At 36.0% G+C, this 12,325-nt stretch overlaps 2 protein-coding genes across 2 annotated transcripts; one reads left to right on the top strand and one right to left on the bottom strand.

Annotated features, from left to right (window-relative positions):
- Positions 1-13: 13 nt before the first annotated feature.
- HSP21 (heat shock protein 21) lies at positions 14-1,067 on the bottom strand. Its single transcript, XM_016323760.3, has 2 exons — positions 737-1,067; positions 14-546 (listed from the first exon to the last, which is right to left on the bottom strand). Exons 1-2 carry the CDS (start codon positions 1,014-1,016, stop codon positions 110-112), a joined length of 717 nt encoding a protein of 238 aa, XP_016179246.1. The 5' UTR covers positions 1,017-1,067; the 3' UTR covers positions 14-109.
- Positions 1,068-4,046: 2,979 nt separating this feature from the next.
- Positions 4,047-10,242, top strand: LOC148581022 (uncharacterized). The gene is made up of 6 exons (XM_088492292.1): positions 4,047-4,218; positions 6,036-6,072; positions 6,178-6,869; positions 8,223-8,719; positions 9,245-10,065; positions 10,236-10,242. Exons 1-6 carry the CDS (start codon positions 4,047-4,049, stop codon positions 10,240-10,242), a joined length of 2,226 nt encoding a protein of 741 aa, XP_088348418.1.
- The last annotated feature ends 2,083 nt before the right edge of the window (positions 10,243-12,325 follow it).

Here is a 12,325-nt window from a genome sequence, read left to right as displayed (position 1 = left end):
TATAACATTATTATTAACAAACGGTAACCTTTATATATATCACATAGGCTTCCACAAAAAGTAACGTACAAAAGCTTTATGAAATTTTTGATATCTTAAATTCTTAATGTCACTGAATATCAACATCAATGACCTTGCGTTCAACCTTAGTCTTAGGAATTGTAATGTAAAGCACACCATTCTTCAACTCCCCTTTGACTTTGTCCTTCTCGCAGTTATCAGGGAGCATCAAACGGGTATCGTAGGAACTATAGCTCTTTGCAGACCAAGAATCATCGCCACCTTCTTCCATCTTGTGACCACCTTTGATAACAAGCATGTCATCCTCCACAGACACCTTCACATCTTCCTTCGATAGTCCCGGCATGTCGAACCGCATCTTTATCGCATGCTCTTCATCTTTGATGTCCCACGGGGCTCGAATTTCGCCTGCTCCTCCCGCGGCTCTTCCGGGGAATGACATTGACATGGTGTCTTCGAAAATTCGGTCCATTGTGTCCAGCATTTGCCGCATGCTCCTCATTGGTGACCATGGATCCAACAGACCTACAAATAAAAATACATTATTATTGATCAGTGAATTTTCATTAACAAAAATCGTTATAATGGTTAATCCATAGTTGCTTTATGGAACGCAATTCGTTCTGGTACGAAAACTTTTTATAAATATGATCGTTTTAATTTGCAGATAAATTTGAGACACGCACGCTACGCAAGAATTGTTGAGTTTAGTTACCGAATGGTGAAATGTCCATAACAGGCCTGCGAGGCTTCCTTTCCACCGCCGTGCCTTGGTCGTTACTATTACCTTTGGTAACATGAACGTCGACAGAGTTGTCTTTGTTGTCGGCATTAGCCTGAGCTCTCACCCTTCCCAACCTTGACAATGGTTTCCTCTGCGGAAAGAAGGCCATGGAAGAAGTTGAAGCAGAGTGCCCTGCTTTTTGGGACAGCAGGGGAGAAGAAGAAGAAGTAGTAGTTGACAACGACACTGCCATTGCTTGAGCCATAGCCATTGTGCGTGGATATTGGAGAACAAGAAGAAGAGTAATAGACCCAATAATAAATGCACTGATTGAGAAGCAGAGATGGGTGGTGAATATATAGAGTGAGGGGGGTTTTGTGACAAGGAAGTGAAAAATGGAGAAGGCTCGTGAGAGTTTGAGAGCAAGTGTGAAAGTTCCGGAATGTGCGTTCAATCCTCGCCGTTCCTTTTTAATTTGTCTTCATCTCGGATTAATCTCATGCTTTCCGGAACCCTCTTCCAATCTTCACTATTTTCACTTGATGGATACTAGCACCAATGGAATGAAAATTATTTTTGAATGATTAATTATGATTAAGTGATGAGAATATGATATGTTTTTTCTTTTGTTGTTAGTCAATTTTCTTTTTTTCAAAATGAAAATGGTTGAATTAAGAATAACAAAACCAACTGACCAACTAAGATTTTTAAAATCAAATAAATAGTTAATTATAATTAAGGATTTTTAAAATTATTTTATTTATTTTATAATTTAAATATTTCAATTCATTTATTTCCAGTTTAACAAAAGAGAAAAAACAAGTTTTAAAAAAAAGAATTTATATGCTATGTTCTCATTATTTTATCATATTACTCTATCTAAAAAAAATTATTTAAAAATTTTCTTCCCAAACAAGAGACATAAAAAAATTCCACTTTATTTGAATAGAAAAAAATAAGTGAAGTAAAAGTACGTGGAAAGATGAAAAAAATAAAAAAAAATGTAGTGAAAATTTAATTTCTCTTTAGTTGTTTGGATGAAAAGAAATGTATTCAATAAATTTCTTTCTCATTTCTCTCTATTAAAAAAAAAATTTAAGTGAATTTCACTATTTTTTTAATTTTTCTTTGATTTTCTACAATTCCACTAATATTCTTCTCACTTCACCTCAAACCAACAAAGGATTCATGACTAGATAAAAAATTTCAGTTTGTTTGGATTTAAAATTTATGTAATTAAGTTTATTTTATATACAAGTTCAATTAAAAATAAATTGTTCTGCTGCCAATTTAAATATTATAAATAAAAAAAATTTAATTATTTTGATCTATAATTTTATCAAATTTTCAATTGGGTCTTTATATTTTTTTATTTTAATTAAATCTTTATATTATATTAAATTTTGTAATTAAGTCTCCACCATAACAAAAATGTTAAAACTAACGAAATATTCCGTTAAACAAACCGAGTATACCACATATAAAGCCAAAAAAATTGACAACACCCTTATTTTTTAAATTTCAAAAATGCCCTCAATATTGTCTTAGTGTCAACCTTTTTCCTTCTCGCCTCCAGCATCTAGCTCTTTTTCATCTCCCCTAGCCTTGCGTCTAGTTCCCCTCACCTCCAGCCTCGTCTCGCTCTAGCTCGCTGTGCGTCTAGTTCCCTTTGCCTGCGTTCAAATCGTGTTGCCTCCATCCTCGTCTCGCTCTAGCTCGCTGCCTCCTCTCCTGACTCGATCTATTGCTCGTTGTCTTTGGATTTTGGACTGATTTTTCTTGGCTTCTTGCTTCTAGTGTGTTCTGTTTTTACTTTGTTTTAATTCTACTTTTGCATCTGTTTTATTTTGCTTCTTTACTGTTATGCTTCTGCTTCTTCTTCTGAATTGATTCTGTTTTTGTTCACTAGTTATACTAAAAAAAAATTAATTGTGCTAACAAATTCTTATTATGAGTTCTGATTATGTGCTCTGTTTGTAATTAACTGATTATGTTATGGTAAAAATTTTATTTTTGATTATTCTAATATTTGGTTATGCTACAAATTTTAGTTTTGGATTTATGTTGGTTTTGAAAAAAAATTATTTCGTATATGGTGAGCAACTATGATGCACAGATACGGTACATAACACGACACGGGACATGCCGACATGCAAATTTTAAAATCTTATAAGATATGGGAACACGCATACATATAAAATATAAAGTATTTTTTAGATAAATCGTAATAATATTTTGATATTTTATTAATATTAAAATATAAATTAATTCTTTAATTATTTTTAATGTCTTATTTTAATTATATAAAATATTTAAATTTTTTTATTTTAATAAATAATAATACATACTATTTATAAATTTCTTTTAAGAATATATGTTAAGAATAAGATTGGACACGCTGACACGTGATGGTATTTAGGTGTGTCCAAACGTGTCCGGAGAAGAATTTTTTATTTTTTATTAAGACACGATTAGACACAGGAGACACGCATGTCGGACGAGTATCAGTGAGTATCGTATCCGAAATGTGTCCAACACGCAGACACGACAACTCAGCGAAATGTCGGTGCTTTATAGGTGAACAAGAAAAGGAGAGCTTGTTGGTAAAGAAAGTAGGGGAGGGGGTGGCAAAGAAAGTGAATCCTGCCTAGGAAGATGGTTCTCATGGGTGAAGAATATGGATAAATCAATAAATTTATATTGCATAAACATTTTTTTTAAGATTTACAGTTAATAAGGACTTAATTACAAAATGTAATATGGTATAAGGATCTAATTGAAAAAAAAAAGTATCGAGACTTAATTACAAATTTAGTGATATTAAAGAGATCGATAGAGTAATTAAACCATAAAAACTGTTATAAAATAATTTAATGCCTAATAAAAAAATAAATAAAGAGTCTTTTTCTTTCAATCAACAATTTTAGAACAATTTATTTCAATCTATATTATCATTGCCGTTTGCAAATCAATAATTCCGTCACCAGGAGATTAAACAATTACTAGTTAGGCAAACCAGCCAAAACCACCAAAAAAGGTGGGCCAAGCTGAGATTTTGAACCACCATCACAGGCACTCTCTTTTCATTCAGTGACTATCACTTTCTCTCTTGCCATTGCCGGCACTGGAAACGACGACATCGCCTCCTCACATCAACGTCGTATCGACGACTCTCTCTCTCTCTCTCTCTCTCTCTCTCTCTCTCTCTCTCTCTCTCTCTCTCCTTTAGCCTCTAAATTGGGCTCGCATCCAGCCTCGTCGCCTCTAACTCGTTTCTGTCTAGGTCGTCGTCACATCCAGCATGTCTCTGTCCAGGTTGTCGCCACCTCCATCTTGTCATTGCCTCCAATGCGTCTCTATCAAGCTTGTCGTTGCCTCCAACTCGCCAATCGCCACTGCTTCTATCTCATCAGCCATCTCCGGATTTGCCTCATCGCTGAGCTCCTTCTCCTCGGCTCTTACTCCCTCTACAAGTAAGTAAATTTTTAAATAATTTGATTATCTTGTAATTTGTTGCACATTAGAAATTTGAATATGTGACATTTGTGAATATTTGAATAATTTGTGTTAAATTTGTGCTATGTAATTTTTGAATGTTTGAACAATTTGTGTTAAATATGTATTATGAATTTGTGAATATTTGAATAGTTCCATCAATAATTTGTGAATGTTTGAATAATTTGTGTTAAATTGTGTTAGTGAATTTGAATTAAAATATTGGTGTGAATGATTAAATTTGTGAAAGTTTCTGTTAACAATTTGTGAAAGCCTGAATCTGTGATGTTTGTTCTAAAAATTTGGAAGATGAATTTTGTAATGGATAACTTTGTCTTTATGGAGCTAGAGGCTGAAAATTCAGGACAAAAGTCTAAATTTGAAAACAAATCTCAAATGAAGTGATACATGCTCGAAAAGACAATTGGGGCATTCTAAGGCAAAAGGGCAGAATGAAAATTTCACACTTCCAAAGGGCCCCATCACTAGAGCACGTGAAAAGAAGATCAAGGAGAGCTTTGGAAACTTGGCAGCGCTTATGCATATAGAGTTACATCAAGTTCTAACTAAGAAAGAATGGGCAAGGCCCATTGGGCTAAGTTAGGACAGCAAAAAGTCCAATAATGCTTTCCGAATTCAGTTGGAGACATAATTTATCATTAAATTCGAAAATTTTAGAATTTTGTTTTAGTTTATTATGTGGTTAAAGTTTGTTAGAAGATTTGTTTTAAATTTGATTTGTTTAGTAGTATTTTTAGGAATTTAAAATTTAAAATAAAATCTGATCTAATCCATTAAGATCAAATCTGATTTAAATTTTAAAAAAGTCTTATCTTATCTTTTAGTTAGTTTGTTAGGGGCCTCTTTAAACACCTTTGGTGAGATCACTTGGAACAACTTTTGATGAATAAATTTCAGTTGCTTTTAAGCACGTTTTATTGTGTGAGAAGTGAGGTGAGTGATTTGCTTCGCTTGTTGCATGAGGAAGATTGAAGGATCCAACACTAAGGTGATCTGCGTGGTGGTTCTTTCAGCTTTTGTCCCTCTGATCTAGGTTGTTAAGGACAAGTTCTTTGAAGGTCTAGTAGGAAATCCTTTTCGGTGACCTAGGTTGCTAAGAACAGGTATCTTAGAGGTCTAGTAGGAAAACCTTTATCTATCTTTTATGTTTCCGCTGTGTCTTTGGGTATGCCCTTTACTGAATAATCCTTATCTATTGTGATATAACCCCTAACTCCCAATCTATTTCTTATCGTCTGGTATCAATTACAAGTCGTAGGTAAATTCTTATTTATCTGCACGTTTCAGGATTTTTGTTTAGTCTCTTTATTTTTTCTCTTCAATTTTTGCAAATTTACTTTAGAGTTCCAAAAAAAAAAAACGAAATTTTCTTCTTTAAATTCTACTACTGCAATTTCTGTTTATTCAAGTTAACAAAAAAAAACCGTAAAAAAAAAAGAAATTTGAATTTTTCCCTCTATTTTATCCTTTCAAATTTTCTTTGGGTTCTAATTAGGATTGAATTTTGCTAGTTTCTGTCATCTTAGTATCACTTCTTGTTTTTTCTTCCTTTGTCACATACTTTAATTGTCTTCTTGTCAAGTTGAACGTCTCTATCATTCAGATTATCTTAGTTTGGTGTCTCAATTCCTCATCTTCTGAAGTGCAAGTTGTTAAAGCAATCCAAGAGTGGTGAGCTCAACAAAGGGTAAAAGTCACGTATTGAGTGAAAACACGAGTGCCCTACTCCGAGTGATACAGTGAAAAGAGTGTTGTGAGGTGTTTTCTTTCACAGGTTCATTGATGGCTAACAACGAAGGAAACCCTGACCAGCAACTAACTTTTTGCATCGATGCACTCGCTAGCATGCTTACGAGGATTGAACATCGTCTTGATGATATGGATTCCTGAATCAATTCTTTTTCCCATGGTCGAAGAGCACGGTCCCGAGAATCTATTCGTAATCATTTTGTGGAGTCTGAGGAGGAGACTTCGCTCAGATCTCGATGTCATGGACAACGGGAAGATGTTGATAGTAAACTCAATGCTATCAAAATGCGCATCCCAGAATTTAAAGGCAAAAGTGATCCTGAAGCTTACCTGGAATGGGAAGGAAAGGTGGAGCTCTTATTTCAGTGTCACAACTGCTCTGATGTGAAAAAGGTAAGACTAGTGGCTGTGGAATTCTCAGATTATGCCCTTGTCTGGTGGGCCGAGCTGGACAAAAAGAGAAGACGGAATGAAAAACCACCAATTCAATCTTGGGAGAAGATGAAGAAGGTCATGCGACAACGATTTGTCCCTTCTTACTACTACAGGGAGCTACATCAACGGCTCCAACGGTTATACCAAGGTTCTAAGTCTGTGGATGAGTATCATAAGGAGATGGAGATGCTGCTAATCCAAACAAATATTGAGGAGGATTCTGAGGCTACTATGGCACATTTTTTGAGTGGGCTGAACCGAGACATTACAAATATTATTGAGTGTCACCCATTTGTGACTATGGAAGACCTAGTGAATCTAGCTATCAAGGTGGAAACACAGCAAAAGGCGAGAGGGTTGCGTAATTCTTACAATCCTACTTCAAGATGGGATTCTAGAGGTGCTAATTTCGGGGAGAAGACTGGTGATAAACCACTATTTTATGGTTTATCTTGTACTTAATTGAGTGGATTTTATGAATCATTCATACACTTTTTCATGCAAATTGCATGTTTTTCACTTCCTTCCCAATTTTTGTGTTATGATTGAAAACTTGCTTCCTAAGCCCCTAAATTGTTAATTCTTAATTCTCCCTTGTTACCATTCGATGCCGTGATGTGTTTGTGAACTGTTTTCAGGTTTACAGGGCATGAATGGCTGAAAGGATGAAGAGGAGGCATGTCAAAGTAGAAAGAACACAAGAAACCAAAGAGATTAGAAGCGAGGAGCGACGCGCACACATGGCTGATGCGTGCGCGTGAAATGGTGCATTCCACATCGATGCGTACGCGTGACTTGCGCAGAAGTCCAGCAACGCGTACGCGTGACCGACGCGTACGCGTGATAGAGCGTCACGTGCTGCAGATATCAAAAGTCGCGGGGGGCAATTTCTGGTCCAATTTGGACCCAGTTTCAAGCCCAAAAATGCAGACTAGAGGCAGGGGTGTAGCTGAGACTGAGATACATTCATTCCCATTTAGTTTTAGTTTTAGTTTTGAATTCTAGAGAGAAAAACACTAGTTCTCTTAGGGTTCTTAGCATTTTTCTTAGTTTTGCTTGGATTGGATCTTGAGAGAGTTGCTACTACCTGCGATTGAAGTCTTCATCGTTATAGTTTGCTTTTCTATCACTTTACTCTTGTGTTTTTCATTTAGTTGCTTCAATTCATGTTCGGATTTTGTTAAGTTGAATTTATTAATACAATAAACTATTTTTATATTTACTTCCATTGCTTGTTAATTTCTTTTAATTAATTATCAGTCCCAATTTTGCTTTTATAAATTTATTTTAATTATCATGTCCACTATTTCTTCTTACTCCATGTTGTTGAAAATGGCATTCATGTTAATGACTTAAAACTCCCAACTTGGCTTTGGAGTTGATTAATTGAAAACCCTTGAGTTGGAAAACTCAAGTATTAATCTGTGATTGGAAATTGCTGACTATCTCAATTTTCACTAACTCTAATCCTTCCCTGTGAAGTGATTAGGACTTGTGAGTCAGAGTTAGTGCTACCCACTTAACCTTCCTTTGCAACTGCAAGAGGATAACTGAGTGGAAGCAATAAACTTTTACTATTATACTTGGGAAAACCAACAAGGATAGAAACTCCAATTGATCTTCTCCTAGCCAAGGCCTTTTATTTCAAATACACAACATCTCTTTTCGTCGGTTAAGAACTGTACTTACAATGCTGATTTTAATAGAAATTCTTAACCGGCATTTTTTCACCCGTCAACTGGATCTAAACCTACCGAATCGAAGGAGAAGCCTACAGAGCAGCATAGGAAGACGCACATGCCTAATTCCACTTCTAAACCTCCTGCACGACATCATGATATTACCTGCTTTAAGTGCCGCGGATTAGGCCATTATGCTTCTGAGTGTCCAAATAAAAGGACCATGGTCATTAAAGCAAATGATATTTTCTCAGAATCTGATAACTCAGATGGGTATGAGGACATGCCACATGCGGATGATGCCACAAATAATGAAGATATAGTTGAGTATGCTGTTAGTGGCGAGGCCCTTGTTACTAGGCAAATCTTAAATGTACAAGCCAAAGACGATCATCTAGAACAGCAAGAGAACATCTTTCATACAAAAGTTTTATTGGGAGGTAAGGTTGGACTCATAATCATTGATGCTGGAAGTCATACAAACTTTGCTAGCTCTACTTTGATAACAAAATTGGAGTTGAAATGCACCAAACACCCTGACCCTTACAAACTGGAGTGGCTAAGTGATGTTGGTGAGCTGAAGGTTATGAAGCAAGTCTGCGTATAGTTCTCTATTGGGAGATATAGTGATGAGGTACTTTGTGACATGGTTCCCATGCAGGCTTGTCATCTACTCCTAGGCCGTCCATGGCAGTATGATAGGAGGGTGGTCCATGATGGTTTCACAAACCGATACTCCTTCACTTACCTTGGAAAGAAGATTACCCTTGCACCTTTGTCCCCTAAATAAGTGTACCTGGAGAAATTGAGTATGCGCAAATCCACTAAAGAGTCTTTAGGATGTGAGAAAATTGAAAAATAAGAGGTTAACGAGAGGGCTCTGAGAGACTAAACGTGTGCAAAAAAGGGTCAGGGTCTGAATGAAAAAGAGAGTTCTAAAAGAGAAAAATCTGTGGAGAGTGAGAGTGCTCACAAAATGTGTTTTTATGCAAAAGAGAGGGATCTGAAGCATGCTAGTTTAGGAAAAAAAGCATTGGTGTTAGTACGATTTAGAGAGTCTTTAATTTCTACCATTGAAACTAACCATGACCTGCCTGGTGCTTTTATTTCACTCTTGCAGGAATTTGGAGATGTCTTTCCGGATGAGATACCCCCAGGTTTACCTCTGTTACGAGGCATTGAGCATCAAATTGACTTTGTCCCGGAATCAAACATTCCTAACCGGCCAGCTTACCGGACTAATCCTGAAGAGACGAAGGAACTGCAATGGCAAGTCGAGGACATTTTGGCTAAAGGTTTTGTGAGAGAAAGCTTGATTCCTTGTGTTGTTCTGGTACTTTTGGTGCCCAAGAAGGATGGCTCATGGAGGATGTGTGTTGACTGCAGAGCTGTAAACAAGATTACGGTAAAGTATCGCCATCCTATTCCTAGACATGACGATATGCTTGATGAATTGCTTGGTTCTGTTATTTTTACTAAAATAGATTTAAAGAGTGGTTATCATCAAATACGAATGAAACTTCGTGATGAATGGAAAACAACTTTCGAAATTAGATATGGTTTGTATGAGTGGTTAGTTATGCCATTTGGTTTGACTAATGCACCTAGTACGTTCATGAGATTAATGAATCATGTTTTGCGAGAGTTTTTAGGTAAATTTGTGGTTGTTTATTTTGATGATATCCTTATCTACAGTAAATGTCTTGATGATCATATTTTGTATGTTCAATCTGTTTTAGAGGTACTTAGAAAGGAACAATTATATGCTAATCTCCAAAAGTGCTTGTACTGTCTGAGTAAAGTCGTATTCCTAGGTTTTGTGATAAGTTCTGCAGGGATTGAGGTAGATGACGAGAAGGTGAAGGCTATTAGAGAATGGCCCACACCTCAAAGTGTCTCTGATGTTAGAAGTTTTCAAGGTCTTGCGGGTTTTCATCGGAGGTTTGTTAAAGATTTTTTCACTATTGCCGCACCTTTAACTGAAATCATCAAGAAACATGTCAACTTTAAATGGAATCAAGAACAAGAACTTGCCTTTAACACCTTAAAAGAATTATTGTGTTCTTCCCCCATTTTTATTTTACCGGATTTTTCTAAAACTTTTGAAATAGAATGTGATGCTTCCAGAATTGGTATAGGTGCTATTTTGATGCAGGAAAAGTGCGCAATCTTCTATTTCAGTGAGAAGTTGAATGGAGTCCGTCTCAACTACTCAACTTATGATAAGGAGCTTTATGCCTTGGTGCGAGCTTTGGAAGTGTGGTAGCATTATTTGCTACCTAAGGAATTTGTGGTGCATACTAACCATGAATCCCTCAAACACTAGAAGGGCCAAGGGAAGCTAAACAAGAGACATGCAAAATGGATAGAATTCCTTGAATCCTTTCCATATGTAATCGCCTATAAGCAAGGTAAAGAGAATGTGGTTGCTGATGCATTATCTAGAAGGTATTCCTTAATCACAACCCTTACTTCTAAGTTGTTAGGTTTTGAGTGTATGCAACTGATTCTGATTTTGCCTCAATATATGCTGCATGTGAACATGGTGCACATAACAAATTCTATAAGCATGATGGTTTTCTTTTTCGGGGTAATAGAATTTGTGTACCTACTTGTTCTATTAGGGAGCTACTTGTTCTAGAATCACATAGTGGGGGTTTGATAGGTCATTTTGGTGTGCATAAGACTTTGGATGTTTTATCTGAGCATTTTTACTGGCCTTACATGCGTAAAAATATTAAAAAATTTTGTGCTAAATGCATTGCATATAAACAAACTAAATCTAAGTCATTACCACATGGTTTGTATACTCCTTTACCTGTTTCTGTACATCCATGGGTTGATATTTCTATGGATTTTGTTCTTGGTTTGCCTAGAACTAGGAGAGGTCAAGATAGCATTTTTATTGTGGTAGATAAATTTAGTAAAATGGCTCATTTCATTGCTTGCCATAAAACTGATGATGCCACAAATATTGCTGACCTATTCTTTAGAGAAGTTGTTTCTAATCGTGATGTCAAATTCTTAAGTCACTTTTGGGAACAAAATTGTTATACTCAACTACTTTTCACCCTCAAACTGATGGCCAAACTGAAGTGGTAAATAAGACATTGGGAACCTTGTTGCGTGCTGTTTTTGGTAAGAATTTGAAAACCTGGGAAGATTGTTTACCTTTTATTGAGTTTGCTTATAACAGGACACTCCATTCTTCCCCTGGTTTTTCGCCCTTTAAACTTGTCAATGGTTTTAATCCTCTAACTGTCTTGGATTTAATGCCTTTACCTTTGAGTGATCTTATTAGCTTAGATGGAGCAAGCAAGGCTGAGAAGGTTAAAGCAATACATGCAAAGGCTCGTGACCGAATTGAGAGGAAGAACAAAGCCACAGCTGAAAGGATTAACAAGAGCCGAAAGCATATAGTCTTCAAACCAGGAGATTGGGTTTGGGTACATTTGAGGAAGGAGAGATTTTATACTCAGAGGAAGTCTAAACTTGTTGCTAGAGGGGATGGCCCGTTCCAAGTTCTTGAGAAGATCAATGACAACGCCTACAAGATTGACCTATCAGGTGAGTATATTGTCTCTGCTACTTTCAATGTTTCTGATCTCTCTCCTTTTGATATGGACATAGATTCGAGGACGAATCTTTTTTAGGAATGAGGGAATGATACATGCTCGGAAAGACAATTGGGGCATTCTAAGGCAAAAGGGCAGAATAGAAATTTCACACTTCCAAAGGGCCCCATCACTAGAGCACGTGCAAAGAAGCTCAAGGAGAGCTTTGGAAACTTGGCAGCACTTATGCATATGGAGTTACATCAAGTTCTAACCAAGGAAGAATGGGTAAGGCCCATTGGGCTAAGTCAGGATAGCAAAAAGCCCAATAATGCTTTTCGAATTCAGTGGGAGACATAATTTATCACTAAATTTTGAAATTTTAGAATTTTGTTTTAGTTTGTTATGCGGTTAAAGTTTGTTAGAAGATTTATTTTAAATTTGATTTGTTTAGTAGTATTTTTAGGAATTTTAAATTTAAAATCAAATCTGATCTAATCCATTAAGATCAAATCTGATTCAAGATTTAAATTTTAAAAAAGTCTTATCTTATCTTTTAGTTAGTTTGTTAGGGACCTATTTAAACACCTTTGGTGAGATCATTTAGAAAAACTTTTGATGAATAAATTTCAGTTGCTTTTAAGCAC

Source organism: Arachis ipaensis, chromosome B10 (genome assembly GCF_059453495.1).
Source record: "Arachis ipaensis isolate K30076 ecotype BB chromosome B10, ASM5945349v1, whole genome shotgun sequence".
Taxonomy (NCBI): domain Eukaryota; kingdom Viridiplantae; phylum Streptophyta; class Magnoliopsida; order Fabales; family Fabaceae; genus Arachis; species Arachis ipaensis.
This window is presented reverse-complemented; position numbering and strand designations above follow the sequence as displayed.